Source organism: Danio rerio, chromosome 1 (assembly GCF_052040795.2).
Source record: "Danio rerio strain M-AB ecotype USA chromosome 1, GRCz13ab, whole genome shotgun sequence".
NCBI lineage: Eukaryota > Metazoa > Chordata > Actinopteri > Cypriniformes > Danionidae > Danio > Danio rerio.
Window position 1 is genome coordinate 9888502 of NC_141021.1, and position 21650 is coordinate 9910151.

The window sequence follows — 21650 nt, forward strand, 5'->3', positions numbered from 1 at the left end:
GTTGAATTACAATATGTGAAGGGAAACAATGTTGCTATATTGCACAACTTTTTAAAAGCTTTACCATTATTGTGGTTATCCTAGACACAACCATTTGTTATTGAACCATGGATGCAGTCACAACGGCTTGAGGACAAGTATGACTTCTGAAGGGTGATGACAGCTTTAATTCAATGGCTTATTTACATTTATAAATAAAATTGCTGACAACCAAAAATTCCCATAGACTTAACTTGGGCACAAAATGGCTTACAACAATATCTAGATTAGTAAGTCGTAGAAGCTTGAGAGTGGGCTCGTTTTACTCCGCCTATCAAGTCGGTATTAAGTAGTGACATAACAAATTTGTAGACACTCCCTAGCAACCACTTTAGGCCCCCTAACAACCATATAACAACATAAACAAGCCATATTTCAGCACAGGAATATCGTAGAAAGACAGGTTTTGGGTTCTTTTGATGCAGGTTGATCAAATCTCTATTGTCTTCACCTATTACAAAGGCGTTGCCACACCCTAGCAACCACATAAACACATGAATTTAACCATTTCTCCACATTTACTGCTATTTTGCCCAGTTTAGTACCATTTTGTACCCCATCGATTTAATTTCAGAAATGAAGATGCCTAAATTAAGAGGAACTTGGTATAAAAGGAAAATCAGTTATGATTTCTGAGAGAGAAAATAAAAATTATTTATATTTTAAATTTAAAATACATTTAAAAATACATATATAAAACATGTTATATAACATTTCGTAATTTTTTAAAATACTTTTAAATTGAAAAGGAATCAAATGCGCTACCATTGGATGTATGACTGATTATCTGTTTCTAATTGGCTAAGCCGTTGCAAAGAGTTGGTCACAAGTTCGAGTTGGATCATTTCATGGATTCTACAGTTGAGGTGAGTTGTGTTGTGGCTTTTTCTTCGAACTTCTGTTAAATCACTTAAAATGATAAATAAAATGCTGTGGAGTGTTGTCACATGTATATATGTTGGCCATTTCTATATAATTTATAAAAAAAATATATACTGATTAATTTCGTGTGAACAAGCGAGCAGTCATGCTAACAAAGATTTAGGCGGGAAGCCGAGGCCATAACTAACCTTATAGAGGTAAAGTTGGTTTTATAATCACAATTTTGTTCATTTAGAGGTCTCTATATTAAAATGTTGTACTTAATATACATTGGCTGCTTATATGAATTCCTTTTTAGAATTTGCAAAGAATACTTTTCTGTTATTCTGGAAAATGTCTGAATATCCGAATATAAAATAAACTTTACCTCTACACTAACCTTAGTTACTAATATCTCAATGCTGAAAAAAACAGCTTATGCTGGTCTTGTTGGTCTCAGTGACTACGTTTACATGGACATCAGTTATCGAATTATTTGCTTTAATCTAATTAAGACAATAATAAGTTTTAGGTGTTTGCATGAGTTGCTGTTTAAGTGTTAACGTTACTTTCATGATCGCGTTTACGAGATATTGGATGCAACTATGAATTGCTGGTTTTAAGTAAAGTTCATACCGCATGCTAAATGGAAGAAAAAGAAAACCTCCGCATTACACGATGCAGGTGTCTGTAGTCTGCACTAGTGATTTGCGGATCGATACTTAAATATCGATTATCTCCGATAACGTACCAGCTTTGTCTATTCTAGAATCGATCATCTTATCAAAATATCGATATTTCAATAATTTGGAGCAAATATGTATTTTATTGGAAGTAGAAACACAGCGGAAAGTAACTACAATTACCATAGTTTCTCTGAATAATGCCAACTTAGTCGAACTACTTTTTCTTCCGCCTGCAAAATCATGTGCGTAATATGGCACCGTACAACTGCAGTGCAGAGACTAGAGCACGCTAGCTAGCCAGTAGCCACTCAGTCCGCTGGGCTGGCACATGCGACATTTTGTGTGGAGCTACTTCACGTCCATAAACTCAAACGTTGCAGTTTGTAACACGTGTAACAAAACAGTAAGGTACTGTAGTGATACTAAAAACCTATTCAAACATCTACAAAAATCACAAGACAGAATATTACAATGTCATGACTAGGCAGTCTGAAGAGGAGGAAAGGAGAGGTACAGGTGCTGCTAGGGCGAGACAGACATCGCTTTCAGAGTCCTAGGTGCAGGCAGGCACTATCCAGGTACAGAGGGAGAAAATGTGACGATGTGGCTGTATTAGGGGTGTACCTAATTAACATGTCACTAAATGAAAAATGCTGTTTACAAGGTTAACCCCTTATCAGAGTATTGTCTTAATCACATTAAAATCTAATTATTGGTGTCCATGTAAAGTAGTCTGGTCAGGACCAGCAATGAAATCAGCAAGACCAGCGTTGAAACATACCAGTTTTTTTTATTTTTTCAGCAGGGAGCTAGCTAGCTTATTCACTATATTTTTTTTTAATAAAAACAATTTCAGTATTTCACTAGTCTATTCTAGAACAAGTAGAATATTTTCTAGTGTTTTCCAAAGCTATATTATTAAAATGATTAATCATAATACTAAAAAATATAAACTATTTGTATCTATGTGTCCTTTTTATTTATCGCCCACTCATTCTGTGTAAAAAAAGTGCAGTATTGTTTTGTAGTTTTTTTGTTGTTTTTATCTAATGTGAACTTACATGGGTTGATAAGTGTTTTTTTTATGCATGGCATCTCTTTTTCTGTTTTAGGAATATTTGACGATGGCATCTAATGCAAGAGGCAACAGTGAGTATGAACATTAAAAAATTTTTAGGTCTATAACCAATTTTCCACTATTGTGTCGAACGGTGCGGATCCAGACCAGTGAGCATGCAAATGGCTAAATTTTCCACTGTGCTGCAGACATAACAAACTCTGCTTATAACACAAATACCTAAGTTGTTGCCTTGGTATCCTGAGTGTAATGTAAACATGGAAATGGTCATATAGACTTGGTGACATCATGTACAGGCATACTCTATCAGTTTAGTTCACTGGTACTACAGTTCAGTAACAGGGTCACGTGGAAACCTTTGTAACCATGTCTGAATGTTCGACACAATGGTGGAAAAGCAGATAATGTTAAATTGCAATTTCTGATACGATTTATGTGAACAGTAGTGTTATCAACAGTAGTGATATTACAACGTATATCAATGTTACTTAGGTTATGTATTTTTAAAATGTAATTTTAGATACAAAAAATAAATAAATGTTATGCATCTGCATCATAAATGTAAAAAAGCTTCTTCTTTTCCAGTATACTGCTCTGTAAATGTTTTATGCTTAGTAATTAGTAGTTATGCATAGCAATACCTCTGAATCCTGAGATGATACATTGTTATTTGATGTTCATCATAATTGTCCAACATTATCACATAAAAAAAAAAGATTGCAACTAACAGTGAAAACTACTCTTTACTAGAAATCAGAAAAGAACAGTGCATAATCAAGAAAGCATTTATTATTTCTGAAAGTCGCATCAAGAATATATTGCTAAATGTTGAATTGGCAACAAGTACAGTGACTAATCAAAAACAGAGAAATACTAGGAACTGTCCCTTTAAACTTACAGTACACCGCAAATATAAAACAGAACCAACGGTTTTTTTTTTATTTGTTTATTTAACGTTTTATTGAAAACTGACATTATTCTTATTCTTTTTCAATCAACAGGACCCACCGTGTTCGTGGTCGGTGACAGCTACATTCGCCGTGGGGAACAGTGGGCAAGGCAGACTGTCGGGACCAACCTTGGTCTCGACGCCCATATCAGGTGGTTTGGCTGTGGAGGCTTGGTCTGGAGAAACCTTCTCTCTTTCTTTCACCGCTGTCTTGGAGGAAGAGCTGTGCCAGATGTCCTGCTTGTTCACTGTGGTGGAAATGATCTTGGTAAGATCAAGAGTATTATACTTGCCGCAATGATCAAGCAGGACTTGCGAGACCTCCATAGACAGTTCCCTCAGATGAAGATTATCTTCTCTGCCATCACCCAGCGATGCCTGTGGAGGTCTGCTGAGAATCTGAAGAAGGTTGACAGGGCACGGCGCTTTGTCAACCGTGTGATGGCTACTTTTATGGTGTCAGTTGGTGGTGCCATTGTTCATCACCCTGAGATAAAACATAAAGATCCTAGCCATTTTTTACGTGATGGAGTTCATTTGACCCCTTTGGGCAATGACATATTTTTAAACAACCTTGCCCGGTGTCTGAAAGATCAAATCCAGTAGGGTGATGCTGGATTTGAAGTTTCCACCAAATTTAGGGATGAAAAATGGCTACGATGTTTTAGTTTTTTTGATATGTGATGAACAATGTGTGTGTTTTTTTTTTGTTGTTTATTTGATGTTGTTTTACCTAGCCATCACACTTCAGACAGATCTGTCACAGCTTTTTCTCCCTCTTCTACCTTTTCCCCTCTTCTCCTCTTTTCCAGACCCTATGCTTCCTCAGCCAATCCACCTGATAAACTTCTACAGCACTTTACAATACGGGGCACATAATTAATATTATTCTATTTACAAACATGAACTAATATATGTATTATTAATTGATAGTTTGTTCATGCTAGTAAAAACACTATAACTATGTGTCCCGTATTTAAAAAGTGTTGCATTTATTTTTCCCCACGGTGAATGTAGCTGTCATGATCACCAGCTGGGGCATGCACAACCTCTACTAGATGACACTCTATTCCACATCTGGATTACATTTCCCATAAAGCTTTGCACCTCCACAGATGATACATTTTACCAGGAGGATTTCCTTGATTGCTGTTTCACTTTTTTTCTGTCATCTGGACTACTTAAGACTTACACATCAGAAACTGGAATGGATAGTCCAATTTGTTGGAATCATTCCTTTCGGCCAGGATGAACTGATTCAGGTTTCAGGATTTATATATTGATGATAGTTTGGCATCCTTTCACCAGCTTTAGCCGAGACACCACTTACCAGCTTCAAACTTTTTCATTGTCTACATACAAGACATTTTTGAGAAAACATTTTACACTGTGTGCAGAAACCTGCACATGCTGAATTGGACAGGGTGGCAGATATTACGCCATTTGAGAAGGGATCCGTGTCTTCTTGAGAATATAATAATTTTCTGTATGCAACATTTGGAAGATATGAAGTTCCTACATGATCATGTTTTTTTTTTTTTTCATTCATTTTCGTTTTTACTTAGTCCCTTTATTAATCTGGGGTCACCACAGTGGAATGAATCGCCAAATAATCCAGCATTTGTTTTACCTTTTTGCCACAACCCATCACTGAGTAACACCCATGCATTCTCATTCACACACATACATTACGGATATATTAGCTTACCCAATTCACCTCTACCCTCTTAGAACTTGTGGGGGAAACCAGAGCACCTGGAGGAAGAACGCCAACACGTACTGTATAAAGGTTTTCTTGTTTTATGTTATCAGGTTTTTGATTTTCATTGTTTCATGATTCTTAATTGTTTAATGTCTGTCTGGATTTTGTATTACTTTGTGGATTACCTGACAGTGCTGTTTGCTCCTCATTTTGACCCTGCCTGATAGAGCTGCACAATGCATCGTTCTAGTGTCATTATAGCAATGTGATCATTTACAATAGTCACATCACAGGATATGCAATGTTGAGTTTGTTTTATAATGTATCATTTGCATGTGTTTTTGAGGCTTGTAACTATATAATAATTTTAAAAGGATTCAGGAATAAGAGTGTACCATTTTTAAATTTTAATGCAATTAATTTTACTTAATTATTTTTATTATTACCTGAATTACCTGAGATTCAGAAAACACTGTTCATTTTAATTGTATATTTGTCATGCATTTATCAATGTTTGTAGATTGTTTCTTAGATTTTACACATGTATTCCCACTACAGAATCATCTCAATCAATCTAAACTTGTTTTTTTTTTTTATTCAAATATAAATATTCAAGTTATGTGGTGAAATTTTATTCACATTGCAATATACAATTGTAGGAATAACAAAATATGTTAGATTTTTGACATCATGCAGCCCTACTGCTTGCTTTGACACTACTTGGTTCATAAACTGCATTTTTGAATTCTCACTTATGTCATCCCTAAGTTATCATGATTTTGTTTTGGTGTTGATTTTGTAAAAAATAAAAATTTTATCCTGAATCCAAGTCTCTTCACTCTCATCGTAAGTAATTAAGAACAACAATATTTAATTTATTCAATTTAGGTGCACTTCTACATTTGTAGTAAAAGCCAACTACACTATATGAATACATAATTTTGATTTGCCTTTATGCCAAAAAAATCACTTAAAAAAATGTTTAATATAAATAATATTTACTACAGTTTACTACTGTAAATCAATACATATGATTCATAATGTGCTTTACTAAGAAATTCATTTGAGCAACTTTAAAAGCAATTTTTTAAGTATTTCAATTTTCACCACTTGGACTGATTTTACTCCGCCTATCAATCTGGTATTAATTAGTGATATAAAAAATTGTGGATGCTACTTATCAACCATTTATAGCATATAAACAGCCACAAAACAACAGTAAAAAGCCTTATGTCAGCACTTGACCTCTACAGAAAGAGGGTTTGGGTTCTTTTGATTTAGGCTGTTAAAATCTATTTTGTTTTCAACTATTAAACTGCATTACCACAACCTAGCAACTACTTCAAAACCCTAGCAACAGTATGATAATGCATTTTACCCCGTCGATTTGCCACATCGTACATCTCCTCCCACATTTTTTGCCCTACACTGATGAGTGAGGTGTCAAATCGACCAGCCTGTTGAGGAGAGGTGTACTAAGATTTTTCTAAGAGGTTGGTGGTTCACTGCTTACTCTGCCTATCAAGTTGATATTAGGTAGTGACATAACAAATTTGTAGACACTCCCTAGCAACCACTTTAGGCCCCCTAACAACCATATAACAACATAAACAAGCCATATTTCAGCACAGGAATATCGTAGAAAGACAGGATTTGGCTTCTTTTGATGCAGGTTGATCAAATCTCTATTGTCTTCACCTATTACAAAGGCGTTGCCACACCCTAGCAACCATTTACATTACCCTAGCAACCACATAAACACATGCATTTAACCGTTTCTCCGCATTTACTGCTATTTTGCCCAGTTTAGTACCATTTTGTACCCCATCGATTTGCCACGCAAACCCCATTCACATTTCCTTTAGGAAATGTACAATTCTAGTTATTATTATTACTATTATTATTATTATTATTATTGGAGTTGAAGCACATTACAAATGCACATTCAACACAAAGCGCACTTCTTTTTCACAAGGCTGCACAGACACAAATAAATGGAGACACTTTGCTGCAGTGTGTGAAAGGATTATTCATGACATTTAAATTCACTTCTAGTTAACTTCTCTGGCTTATCCACTGCTGCTTACGTAAGTGTGATATTTTAAAAACAGTGAGTTAGTGAGCTCTGTGTGCATGTGTGTGTGCGAGTCTGAATCTGCTCTCACATCGTATCAGTAGGTTCCTCTCTCTGTATCCTCCATGACAGACTGCAATGCAGGACTGCTAACTGTGGCCCCCCTAGACTGCTGAACGCACCCACCCACATACAGTACATATACTGCAGAACAGAAGAGGATGAAGGCTTTGCTTTCCTCAGCATCTCCTCAGAGATCATACACACACTAAGTTTCCATAGAGATGACACTTTATGCATTTCTGTGATTTGCATATAAGAATAAAAGACAGAATTGCAGTTGATCTAAAATGTGTTTCTGTCTTCCAGTGCACCCAAAATGCTTTTACATCTTGTGTGTTTGCCTTCCTACGCTTTAAATCCTGCTGCAGCAAAATCAGCTATTATGAAACCACCACAGTGACTGTTGCTGAAATTCATTCATTCATTTTCTTTTCGGCTTAGTCCCTTTGTTAATCAGGGATCGCCACAGCGGAATGAACCGCCAACTTATCAAGCACATGTTTTACGCAGCGGATGCCCTTACAGCTGCCACCCATCACTGGGAAACACCCATACACTCTTACATTCACACACATACACTACAGACAATTTAGCTTACCCAGTTCACCAATGCCACATGTATTTGGACTGTTGGGGAAACCAGAGCACCTGGAGGAAAACAACGTGAACATGGGGAGAACATGCAAACTCCACACAGAAATGCTAACTGACCCAGCCGAGGCTCAAATCACTGATCTTGCTGTGAGGTGATCGTGCTACCCACTGCACCACTATGCTGCACTCACACACACACACACACACACACACACACACACACACACACACACACACACACACACACACACACACACACACACACACACACACACACACACACACATATATATATATATATATATAGTGTCAAAATAAACTTTTATTTTGGATGCAATTAAGTTACAAATAATCTTTGCACAGGACTTTTATTAATGCATTAATTTATGTTGAATTATTGTAGATGGGTCTGCTGTCTTAACTTGTGCATTACTGTGTAAATTCTAACTCAGATATATGACCTAATTGTGGATAATAGATAATTTAGGGGATCAGCTTTGCATTTCTTCCAGAATCTCCTGAGGTCTTTCTGCGCCCGGAGCAAGCCATCAGAATATGAACACAGAACTTCAAACGACAAAGGAAGAGAAAAGCTGAATTCTGAAGAGTTTAACGGCATCCCTTCAAGTGCAAATGCACAAGATCAAGTTGGTTTATATATAGCTGAAAATCCAAATGCAGAAATGAAGATTCAGATGAATGTGGTTGTGGTTTTTAAAAATTTAAAAAGGGAAATCAAGGATGGACATTTTTAGCAAGGGTTATTTATAGGTTTGTTTCTGACACCTACTGTAGCTCAATTATGTCATAATCCTGAAAAAAAATTATTTAATTTATTTATTTATTTAATAAATTATTTATTGATTGATTGAATCATTCTTTCTGTAGGCTATGAACTTATTCATTCAATCATTTTCTTCTTGGCTTAGTCCCTTTTTTATTCTGGAAGTCGCCACAGCGGAATGCACCACCAGCTATGAATTTATTTATTTATTTATGTTTTTATTTGTTCATTTATTTAATTATTCATTCATTCTTTCATGCATTAGTTTATCCAAAAAACATTCTCAAATCTTCTGCAGCGTGATAATAAAGCAAGGTTTCCTTGTGGTCAATAATGGTGATTCACTCATTTTCCATTTTTAGAATGGACCGCCAACTTATCCAGCAAATGTTTTACACAGCGGATGCCCTTCCAGCTGCAATCCAGTATTGGGAAACACCCATACACTCTGACATGCACATATACGCTAATCCCAATTTTATTTATTTATTCATATTCTTTTGGCTTATAGTCCCTCTATTAATCAGGTGTCACCACAGCGGAATGAATCGCCAACTTTTCCAGCATATCTTTTGCAATTCGCCTATACCGCATGTCTTTGGAATTTGGGGAAAACAGTATGCGAACACAGGGAAAAGATGCAGACTCCACACAGCAATAGTAACAGATCCAGCCGCGGCTCGAACCAGCGACCTTCTTGCTGTGAGGTGATCGACGAGTTACCATGATGCCCTATTATGGCCAATTTAGTTTATTAAATTCATCTATAACGCATGTATTTGGACTGTGGGGGAAACCCAGAGGAACACAGGGAGAACATGCCAACTCCACACACAAATGCCAACTGACACAGCCGGGGCTTTGTATTTCTCAGTAGGTATTTTATGAGCTCATCAGTGCTGATTGATGCTGGTTAGATTACAGTGTTGACTATAGAAAGGAAACACAAAGAGAAAGAAAAATATTAACAACGTAATTAACTGATGGGCGATGCAGTGGCGCATTGGGTAATGCTGTCGCCTCACAGCAAGAAGGTCGCTAGTTCGAGCCTCGGCAGGGTCAGTTGGCGTTTCTGTCTGGAGTTTGCATGTTCTCCGTGCATTCGCATAGGTTTCCTCCAGGTGCTCTAGTTTCCCCCACAGTCCAAAGACATGCGGTACAGGTGAATTGGGTAGGCTAAATTGTCCTTAGTGTATGAGTGTGGATGAGTGTGTATGGATGTTTCCCAAAGATGGGTTGCAGCTGGAAGGGCATCCACTGCGTAAAACATGTGCTGGATAAGTTGGTGGTTCATTCTGCTGTGGCAACCCTGGATTAATAAAGGGACTAAGCCGAAAAAAAAAGAATGAATGAATGAATGAATGATTAATTGAGGTTTATAAGGAACTACAGGGGGTTTGCGATTTGAATATATATTTTTGATATATATTTTTCATCAGAATGTCATGCAACCATCAGAGAACCCTCTGTTTATTCAGTATTAAATTAATATTAAGTTAACATATATTAAGTGGAAATATTTAAAGTCAAATGTATTCTGTACAAAATAAAATTGGCCAAACCCTCCATTATATGCACAAACATTAATACAAATCAGCATTACATTACACACTATTTTTGTTGGTTTATTTTTCATAGATTTTTTTAGTGTATAAATTCAAAGATATATATCAAATGCAAGCATGCAATGAATTAAAAGTTATTGTAATTTGTCTAAACTTTTTAACGTTTATTATCTATGTAATTACAACAGAAGTTTTGGATTCTGTAACCCACAGTACATATATATATAGAATATATATATATATATATATATATATATATATATATATATATATATATATATATATATATATATATATATATATATAAATTAACCAGTCCTACAAGTTGATTTTTGTCCACCTAGCCTACTACACAAGTTAAAAAAACTAGCAGTTAAACTATTTTTTTGATGTTTCATTGATTCATTCATCATTTAATCAATCGTTTTATTCAAGAAATGAATAAACAACAATAAAAGGTTGTGTGGCATGCATCATGACAACACGCCCGATATCAACGTTTGAATAAAAAGGTATGTTGAATGGATATTTGTTGCCTACGAAAAAAAATATAAGAAGGCATTAAATATTAGAAATGAACCCCCGTTATTAGAAAGTGTGACAACTTGCCCCGGCGATCAATCGCTCCGCGCCTGATGATTCCGTGACTTGCGCAGGAGGGCGGGAGCCTCGAGAGAGAATGAAGGAGCAGAAAACCAGCATCCTCAGCTAATAACACCGACCGAAATCAACACCCTGGCTTATAATTAAAATCATTCGCTTGTGAGGGAGTGAATGACATTGGCACATCAGGTAAGAGACCTGTTATCCATTCAGGAGAGCGCGCGAAAGCTCTGACAGACGTTCATTAGCACTGTGTAGAGATGTGTAGAGACGTGTCAATTAACTCAAACACAAAGCATCCGTCTTTCCAATTGATAATAGAATGCAGCATCTCTATCTTGTTTTTGCCTGTGTTAAAATTACGCTCGGACACTGAGGGTGCGTATTTCTAAAAATAGCCTTGTTGGCTCTGTCAGGTGACCTCGGCGTGTCAGTGTTAATCGCGCGTTTATCACTCATTTTCTGACTCATCATAACGTGCTGTAAAATACAAAGCGCGCGCGGATGGACACATTCAGCTGCTGTGAGAGAAAAAACGCATGCTTTGAAAGAAAAGCAGGTTTAAGAACAAAGATTGAACAGTTGCCATGCATTGTTGCATGAAAAAAATCTAAAGATTTTTCTTGCACGCACAACATTTACACTGAGGCAAGTTGTCACGCTGGTGCATGTTGAATTTCATTATAATGTATGCAGCATGAATAACTAATTCATTCATTTTCCTTAGGCTGATTCCCTTTATTCTTTAAGGGTTCCTACAGCGGAATGAACCGCCAACTTATCCAGCATATGTTTTACACAACGGATGTCCTTCCAGCCACAACCCAGTACTGGGAAACATCCATACACACTCATATCCACACACACACACACACACACTCATACACTACAGCCAATTTAGTTTATTTAATTCACCTAAAGCGCATGTCTTTGGACTGTGGGGGAAACCAGTGCACCCGGAGGGAACCTAATCCAACATGGGGAGAACATGCAAACTCCACACAGAAATGCCAACTGGCCTAGCTGGGACATGAACCAGCGACCTTCTTGCTGTGAGGTGACAGTGCTAACCACTGAGCCACCGTGTTCTATTAAATAGGAATTATGTTATTTTAAACGTTCTTAATATTAACCCCTTCATTCAGTCAGCCTCAAAGAGAAAAATCTGTTTGTAATATGCAACAATAATATAATAATTCTAATAAAACTATTTAAATTCTGACATATTTTCTTCCAGTCATGTATTCTGAGGAGTGGAGCAGGAATCGGCAGGGTAGAGAGAAGACTGTGATCACGAATTTCAGTTTTAGTCAGCTGCCAGAGGAGGAGAAGACGGGTAGGAGAAAACCTCACAGTGCTCATGGTGAGTTATAGGTGCACTTTAAAAGCACAATATTTAAGATTTTGTCATTAAAATAAAATAAAAAAAACACACCTGGAGACTGTTTTATATTTTGCTGACTTATGAACTTATATTAACCAGAAGTTTTGAAAAATGTTCAAAAAGCCAATCGCTAAAAAATAAGCAATTTTAATAGTGACATGGACTGTGATCTGTGTGTTCATGCTACGCCCTTGCACACTCTCGATTTCTGGTTTGGTTTTGATATGATAAAACTTGCATGTACTGTAGCTTTCATATAAACTGTTGATGTAAAATATTGCATAGAATAGTGCAAACCTATTTTTGTCCGCCAAAGTCATAAAATATTAACAATAATTCAACAAAACATACAGTATGTTCACAGTTCTGTGTTGTCACACATGACATAGGTGAAGAGAAGTATTATTTATTTAGTAGTATTAAATGTTTTAAATATTACATTTTAAGTGCTTTATTTAGATAGTAGTTATTACTTAAATGTATTTATGATTTAATAAATGATTAAATGAATGATTAATTAAATTAATTAAAATTAGCCATTTTTTAGGAGGTATTCATTTATGTTTTATGCTTTAATTTCAGACTCTGACGAATCCATTCCAGATGATCGATACCATAGCATCTACTTTGCCATGCTGCTGGCTGGTGTGGGCTTTCTACTGCCATACAACAGCTTTATCACTGATGTGGATTATCTCCATCGTAAATTCAAAGGTGCAACCAACCTGTGTCATGAAGTCATCACACAAAAAATTAAACGTACCTAGTGCTGTATAACAAACTATTGCATGTACAGTAAACAAAAAAAGTTGTGCTTATCAATTCCTCTTTTCTGTTCCTCTGTCAGGCACCTCTATTGTGTTCGACATGAGTTTGACGTACATACTGGTGGCTCTCAGCGCTGTCATCGTGAACAACGCGCTGGTGGAGAGACTGAGTTTACATACTCGCATCTGTGTGGGTGAGAACATGCAAAAGCTGTCAATGTAAGATCTAAGACAAGCTCAGGAGCTCCTCATGAGTTTTCAGTCATTGTTAAAAAAAATGCAACGCCATTAAAAAATTTGTTGCATTTACAGGATACCTGTTTGCGTTGGGACCTTTGGTGTGTGTGAGTGTATTTGACGTCTGGTTGGAGCTGTTCAACACTCAGCAGTCCTATGCTGTTACTCTGGCTGCGGTTGCCATTGTTGCATTTGGATGCACAGGTACTGTATATACATGCATATTGTTCATGCATTTTTCCTATATTGTGTTTTTGAGATCTAAAACTGGGCCTCGTCTTTTCACATTCCCCCATTTTTTATAGAATTTTCCATAAATTACAAAATTATTTTGTACTATTCTGACATATATAGAGAGAGAAGGAAAATAATCATGCATTTATTCATTTTCTTTTCGGCTTAGTCCCTTTATTAATCAGGGATCACCACAGCGGAATGAACCGCCAACTTATCCAGCATATGTTTTACACAGTGGATGCCCTTCCAGCTGCAACCCATCACTGGGAAACACCCATACACTTTCATTCACACACATACACTACAGCAAATTTAGTTTATTCGATTCACCTATAGTGCATGTCTTTGGACTGTTGGGGAAACCGGAGCACCCGGAGGAAACTCATGCCAACATGGGGAGAGAAAAAAAGTCTTCCTCCCATTGAAAGTTTATGGATGTCAGTAAGCTTCTATGCAGAGAACATATTTTGTTTTCATAAAAACTGAAATCATCCCATTCCTAATACACAGTGGTTCAAGTATTAAATCCATAGGAGCAGAAGAGGGGAGGCTTGGGAAATGAAAGTGATCCATAATATGGATAAAACTGCAACCTTGCAAATATCTGAAAATATGATTCAGGGCTACAAAAACTCATCTGAGAGCTGTTGAAAGGATGCAGAAACAACATCGATATATAAATCTTTAAACATGTACCTTGTCCTTTTGACCTTTACAGTGCAGCAGTCCAGTTTCTATGGTTACACAGGGATGCTGCCCAAGAGATACACGCAGGGTGTGATGACTGGAGAGAGTGAGCTGAAATTTCAACCATTACAATAGAATAAATGTGACATTTACTTCACATTACACCACCATTCTCTTTACTGTAATGCATTTTGGGTTTGTGCATTTAGACATATTGGTCTCAATGATATGTCAATTGAAATCATAAAAATAACTCAGTAATTTGTTAAAAGATACTGTAATAAAAGAATATTTATAGAGCAGTATTAATGCATTATTATCATTGAGTACATAATTAAATATGCAAATGAAATATCTAAATATTAATAATATAGTATGCATAATCATGTTATAATTATTATATATTATAATATTAGGGCATATTGGTCTCAATAAATATTCCCAGTGATTATAAAAGTAACTCAGTAATTTGTTAAAATATACTATAATAAAACAATATTTATAGTGCATTATTAATTCATTATTATTATTATTGAGTTGTGTACATAATTAAATATGCAAATTAAGTATTTAAATTTGAATAATACATTTTATACTTGATTAAACATGATTCATATTTAAAAAATGACTTTTGCATATTAAATACATAATTAAATATGCAAAAGTAATTATTTATATTAGAATAATACATTTTATACTTAAGCATATGTTAAAATTATATGTTATAATATTTAGATGAATTGGTCTTTATAAATATCAGTAATAATAAAAGTAACTCGGTAATTTGTTAAAAAACTTTATTAAAACATTATTTATAGTGCATTATTAATACATTATTATTACTGAATATAATTTAATATGAAGACAATTAAATATGCAAATTAAGTATTTAAATATGAATAATTAATTTTTATACATAAAATGTTAAAATTATATATTATAATATTTAGATATACTGGTCTCAATAAATATTATCAGTAATTATAAAATTAACTCAGTAATTTATTAAAAAAATTACTGTAATAAAACAATATACTGCATTATTAAAACTGAATACATAATTAAATATGCAAATTAAGGATTTAAATATGGATAATGTATGTCACAAGTAATCATATGTTAAAATTATTATATATTATAATCGTTAAATATATATTTTTACATTACAATATTGAAATAGTTCGACCTTTGTGCATTATGGTTATATGAATTGGTGGGAGAAATCTGCTTGTATGTGCATGAGATAACAGCACAATACAAAAATTCTGAATATGTTTTTCTTGTATATGAATGAAATTCTTAATCATAGCACATGCTGTTTTTGTCAAATATGCTTGTTTCAGGCACTGCAGGAGTTATTGTTTCTCTGAGCCGGATTTTTACAAAGCTGCTGGTGGAGGATGAGAAGAACAACACTATTATCTTCTTCCTGTTCTCCGTCTCAATGGAGACGCTCTGTTTTCTGCTTCATGTGGTGGTTCGCCGAACACACTTTGTCCGTTATCACACCAGCAGAGCTCGCCAGAGCCACAGCTGGCTCAAAGGACAGATTAATAACGTTACGACACAAAAGCACAGCGGCTATCAGATACATTACGACAGCAGTGCAGAGGAAGAGGTACATGCACACACAGGAACACTTGTTTTGTTTTGAAAGGTTTTTTTGGGTCACTGACCAATTTTTTTTTAATTTAAAGCAAGTTAATTTTTCTTTAGCTTAGTCCCTTATTTATCAGGGGTCGCCACAGCGGAATGAACCACCAACTATTCCGTCATGTTTTTTCATGTAAGCTACAAAAACACAAACTTGTGACTTCATCCACTTGTAAGTAAGTTAGTAAAGGTTTATTTATATAGCACCTTTTCCAGACATTGAGTCACACATTGTATATTGAGTAACACATTGAACATTGAGTCAGACATTGTATATTCAGTATACTGTATACATAATCATGTGTACTGTATATGGACAGGCATATCGAGTTTGTTTTAAAAAGTAACATCCTCATGTACAACATTCTTAATACATTGGACAAAATTTTGGATATTTTTAGGTTAGATTTTGTGTGAATGTGAGAGTGTGTGGGTGTTTCCCAGTACTGGGTTGCAGCTGAAAGGCATCTGCTGGCTAAAGCATATGCCGGAATCGTTGTCGGTTCATTCCACTGATAAATAAGGAAATAATCTAAAGGAAAATAAAAAAACGTTTAGGATGATTTGCTCAAAAGATTGCACTACTCTGACTCACGACTGTTCCACAAATTAGGATGGAATGGCGTCAAGCATGGTTGACGATGCTGATGCGGTTAATCTGGGTAACGGTTCCCATGGAGATGGCATATACGTCAGATTCGATGTGCCTAAACCAGAAGCCAAAAGGAGCTGGATCAGTGTGAAGGGTGAGCTATGATTTTATCACTATCACTGGCCGTTAAAGCTGGAGTACGTAACCTTTGTTAGGTTAATATAAATATATAAGTGATAAAGATGGTTAATTTGCTTTTTCTGTGAAATAAACAATTTCCTTATTTATTATTTACTATTTCAAACAGAGATGGTGAAAAAGAGACTAAACGTGTATATTGTAGCTTAAAGAAACTGAAGTTTGAACATGATGTATGATGTTTTCTTATAGAGCTGCTGGGTCGGAGGTGTGCTGTAGCCCGGGTGATCTGGCCATATATGCTTTCAATCTTGGTGACATATTTCATCACTCTGTGTCTGTTCCCTGGTTTGGAGTCAGAGTTGCACAACGATACACTGGGAGAATGGCTGCCTATCCTCACCATGGCTCTGTTCAACATGGCTGACTTTGTGGGCAAGGTAAAATGAATCTTTTTTTGTAGTCATATATGTTAGGAATGATTGATGATGGGGCAGCACGGTCGCTCACCTCACAGCAAGAAGTAGTATAGTATCTATTGTAATCAATGTAAAATGGTAACAGTTCAAATCTCTTTGCTTTACTCTTTAGATCTTGGCGGCGTGCCCATACGAGTGGGGTGGTGTGCAGCTGCTGGTGTGTTCGTGTTTGCGCGTTCTCTTCTTGCCCCTGTTTGTGATGTGTGTGTCGCCTGTGCAGCGCCCCCTGCTGGCACACCCTGCCTGGCCCTGCGGCCTGTCTGTGATGCTAGGTATCAGTAACGGATATCTTGGCTCTGTACCAATGATACAGGCAGCTGGCAAAGTGCCACTTCAGCAGCGAGAGGTGGCAGGTGAGTATGGCACACACATGAAGTGGGATGTGTAGACATTTCTGATAAGGAGCTAAAGTACAGATCTGCATTAGTTTTAAATGCATTATTAAATTTGCATTAGTTTAGTTAACATTGAAATTTGTCAGAGATTATCTCTAGAATGGGTTTAATTTAGATGCACTCTTTTGTTTGATGATTGTGTTATAAAGTCAATTTAGTGAACGTTTTCTTCGCTTTGTTTCACCTGTTTTGAGTTCAGCAAACTGCTGTTTAATCATTGTAAATAAAGTGATCATCCTGACTCAAATGTAAACACATTGACTTGGCAAAAGAAAAGCTGCAGGTTAGATTTAAGGAAATCTTGAAGCATCTATGACTTGATCTTTATTACATGATTATTATGTTCTTTCTTTTTTTTTACTATTTTAACCTTAAATGATGCAATGTGGAACTTTTTAGTAAAAAAAATAACCACGTTGGAAGATGCTTCCCTTGCAGAAATATTCCAGGATAAAAGTGCAAATATCTATTTATTGGCCGAATATTTATTGTCGTCTTTCAGGTTGTATCTCAGCTTTAATGCACTTTTTAAATAAATTAATAAATAAAAAACAAAGGACAGCCGATCGCTTTCACTCCAAAATGGCAGAATCTGGGGCTGTTGCTGGGCGCTGCTGTTGCAGTTGCAATGGAACGTACCAAATGCTGATGTTTTCTCACAGTATAGTAGTTATACACTTGGGAAATTGTAAATAGTTAAAAAAAAAAACAATATAGGTGACACAGTGGTGCAGTAGGTAATGCTGTCGCCTCACAGCAAGGTGGCTGGTTCGAGCCCCGCATTGGGTCAGTTGGCATTTCTGTGTGGAGTATGCATGTTCTCTTGTGTTCAGGTGGGTTTCCCCAAGTCCAAAGACATGCGCTATAGATGAATTGGATAAACTAAATAGGCTATAGTGTGTGTGTGAAAATGAGTGTGTATGGGTGTTTGCCAGTAGGACCCCATTTAAGATCATTTAACTGAAGCCCCCTGTGAAGTCCATGATCTGCGCATGTCTCGGCTGTGTTTTTAAAAATGGCCGGTTCCTTTATTTTCATTTTCCTGCTTCTGTGAGCGACGTATCTCTGTAATCCCATAGCGTTCAGCTACGCCTCTTGGTCATTCTAAGCTCTTTGCTTCCAGGGAAACTGAGCTCTCGTTTGTGCGTGTTGACGTCGTGTCCGTAAATTAACGCGCCACAAAATGGTGTATCGTGTCAAACGTTGTAATGTCGTTAGTGACATTTTTTACGTTTCAAATTATCAAATTAATCCACAATCGCAAGTTTTGTGCAGTTATGTTGCCAGTAATTGTGCAGTTTTGTTCTTCAAACGCTAGAGGGCAGTTACAGTTAGGGTAATTTTGATCCAAAACATTCCTTGACACAACGTTTTTGGTCTAAAATTGTTGTAGTCAATGATGACTGTCAGCAGATTGTAATATTTAGAAATTTAAGAAAGTGTTACTCCATCCAGTGGACATCCATCAAAAAATCCTCGCCATCAGCATGACATAAAAAAAACAGTTTGTCCTTTCACTCTGAAATTAAAATCTGAAAAAGCTCTACAGTTAATTTCTCAGATTATGTGATTTTGAGGTACTGGGCGTGGCTGACATACTTAACCACGCCCCTCCAACTGTCAGTTTAATCAACAAACAGAAATGGTGAGGAGGAGAATGGTGAGAAATGCCTACTTTACAACATCCAATCACCTTACAGTAGAAAAAACAAGCCACGCCCACTGTTTTCTCATTTAGTAATCCGTTTCTCTAGGACCTGTGTCAAAATACAAAAGTCTACAGTCATAGCTTCTGGTTCATGTGGACTTTAAGCATTTGATATATTGAGCCCTCCTGTTGACATTATGTTTTCTTATTAATTGATCTTACAGGAAACACCATGACTGTGTCGTACATGGCTGGACTGATGCTAGGGTCTGCAGTGTCTTACTCAACATACAGTCTGACCTCACAGGCACACTCCTCTCACACCACGCTGAAACTCAACAGCACACTCACGTTGCACAACTATATGCCTGGCCACTGAGGAGAATCCAGCACACATGAACATTGGTTTGTACAGGTGATGATTATGTAGGACTAAAAAAAAACATTTCCGAAGGCTATCCTGCTGGAAACACTAGCTTAAACCTGAAAATGCATTCTGGTCCAAGCTGGTTTATATAAGGAAGGTCTTCTGGTTAAGCATATTGAAATTATTGGGAATATTGTTCGATAATCTGATGTATTATTGTTCCAGTTATCTTTAAATGTTCGGCCACCTTGTGTTATTTACAGTGAGGTGGTGTAAAGCTGTACTTTTTGAATGATTGATAGTCTTGTCTTGTTTTAGGCGCTCCATTTTGATCTGTTTCATTAATAACCAATTAGCCTCATTATTGGCAGACTGATGTAAAAACTAAAATATGTTTGATTGTTTTTTTGTTTGAGTTAATTTAAACATTTTAAACTTAAACCTTGTCCAGCTATGGGGGAAAAATACTTAATTCTGTTTGAATGTTTTTGTTTGTTTACATGTCTTTACGCCGTGTTAAGCTTACTTTTTTGGTTGATGTGCACCAAAATTAATATTCAAACGAACTGCATCAGCAGAACCGTCACACTTTTGTTTTATTCAAACCCAACATGCCAAGTGTGATCGCACCAGATAAGATGCCACATATCTCACAAATATTGACCAATCCCTTACAAAAAAATTACTGCAGTTTTTAAAGAAATACTGCAGTCATAGTTAACTTCTGTAAAGTGCAGTTTTTTTGGACACACAAAAAAAAAATGCATTATTCAAGTATATTGCAATATTACTACAATACAACTGAATTACTACACAACTAACTGCAGTACATCTACTGCAATACAACTGAAGTACTACTACAGTACAACTGAATTACAACTACTGCAATGGTACTGAAGTGATACTACCACGACTACTAAAATGCAGTACAACTACTGCAATGTCACTAAAGTGAAACTACTACTATAATGCAGTACTGTTACTGCAATACAGCTGATACTACTACAGTACAACTGCAGTACAACTACCACTTTTCCTGCTTGGTTTCCAAATGAAGTTTCAGCACTTAAGTTGTAATGCTGAAGTTTTACCACAAAATATTGTATTGCACTTTTCAGAACTACAGAAATGCATGTACTGCAATACCTAACAAAACTAAAGTGCTCTTTTAATACTTATATACCTAAGTGCATTAAATTATATAACTTATATCACTATATTGCCCCACTTAGTTTATTTATTGTTACTTCAGTTGTACTGCAGTTGTACTGCTGTTGAATTTTATTGTATTATAGTTGAACTGTGTTTATACCTCATTATACTGCAATGTTGCAATTGCGTTGAAGTTTGCCAGTTATTCTTGCATATAGGCTACTGCTGTTGTACTGTTCAGTTCACTGCAGTTATTTTTTAATATTCGTTTTTGCACATAAACTCTTAAAATTCGAAATTAGAAAATGACTTGAACCAAAAAAACATCCCTGAAAAAAATAAACATTCGTGAAAAATGTTGAAGAAAAAACCCCTTGGAACACAAGTGCAGTACAGTTCTTACCACATTATTGGGATATTAGACTACAGCAGCACAAGTGCAGTAAATACAGAGTTTACTTGTTTTTTACTGCAGTTTAGTGCAACTTATACTGCTGTTTAACTTTATTGTACTGTATTAGAACTGTGTTTATACTTCATTGTATTGTAGTTTTGCAATTGTGCTTAATTTTACTGCAGTTATACTTCTATATACTGCTTTTGTACTTCAGTTTACTGCAGTTATTTTTTTGTAAGGGATAAAGCAAATATCGTTGCAGTCTGGGATGTTGTAGCACTTCCGTTAAGGATGAAACATGAAGCACTTTGTCACTTGTCTCATCATTCATTAATTTTTTCATGTTATCGTCAATAAATTCATGAAATTATGGAAATAAGATGGGTCTTATCATTTTAAGAACGTGAGCTTGGTTTTGTTAAACTTTACAGATCAGCAATTGCAGTAATATGTCCATGACCACGTTTAAGAGATCTGATTTCAGTCCAGGAAAATACAGTACAATCATTACAATGAAAT

At 35.9% G+C, this 21650-nt stretch overlaps 2 protein-coding genes across 4 annotated transcripts; both read left to right on the forward strand.

Moving 5' to 3' along the window:
• The first annotated feature begins 388 nt into the window (after nucleotides 1-388).
• Nucleotides 389-6139, forward strand: LOC141375512 (uncharacterized). 2 transcript variants are annotated; one of them, XM_087236704.1, is made up of 4 exons: nucleotides 389-464; nucleotides 846-905; nucleotides 2699-2735; nucleotides 3666-6139. In XM_087236704.1, the coding sequence occupies exons 1-4, from the start codon at nucleotides 459-461 to the stop codon at nucleotides 4217-4219; spliced, it is 657 nt and encodes a 218-aa protein (XP_087092830.1). In that variant the 5' UTR covers nucleotides 389-458; the 3' UTR covers nucleotides 4220-6139. The 2 variants fall into 2 exon arrangements, with proteins under 2 accessions (XP_087092830.1, XP_087092831.1); XM_087236705.1 differs by lacking the exons at nucleotides 389-464; nucleotides 846-905 and adding an exon at nucleotides 1856-1994.
• Nucleotides 6140-11066: 4927 nt separating this feature from the next.
• Nucleotides 11067-21510, forward strand: slc29a4b (asolute carrier family 29 member 4b). 2 transcript variants are annotated; one of them, XR_015476202.1, is made up of 12 exons: nucleotides 11067-11187; nucleotides 12236-12361; nucleotides 12965-13096; nucleotides 13230-13343; nucleotides 13462-13590; nucleotides 14342-14416; nucleotides 15654-15928; nucleotides 16577-16709; nucleotides 16946-17133; nucleotides 17285-17525; nucleotides 19440-20574; nucleotides 20846-21510. XR_015476202.1 is itself a non-coding variant. In XM_087236699.1 (11 exons), the coding sequence occupies exons 2-11, from the start codon at nucleotides 12238-12240 to the stop codon at nucleotides 19592-19594; spliced, it is 1566 nt and encodes a 521-aa protein (XP_087092825.1). In that variant the 5' UTR covers nucleotides 11067-11187; nucleotides 12236-12237; the 3' UTR covers nucleotides 19595-21510. The 2 variants fall into 2 exon arrangements, 1 of the variants encoding a protein (XP_087092825.1); XM_087236699.1 differs by having other exon boundaries at nucleotides 19440-21510.
• Nucleotides 21511-21650: the final 140 nt, after the last annotated feature.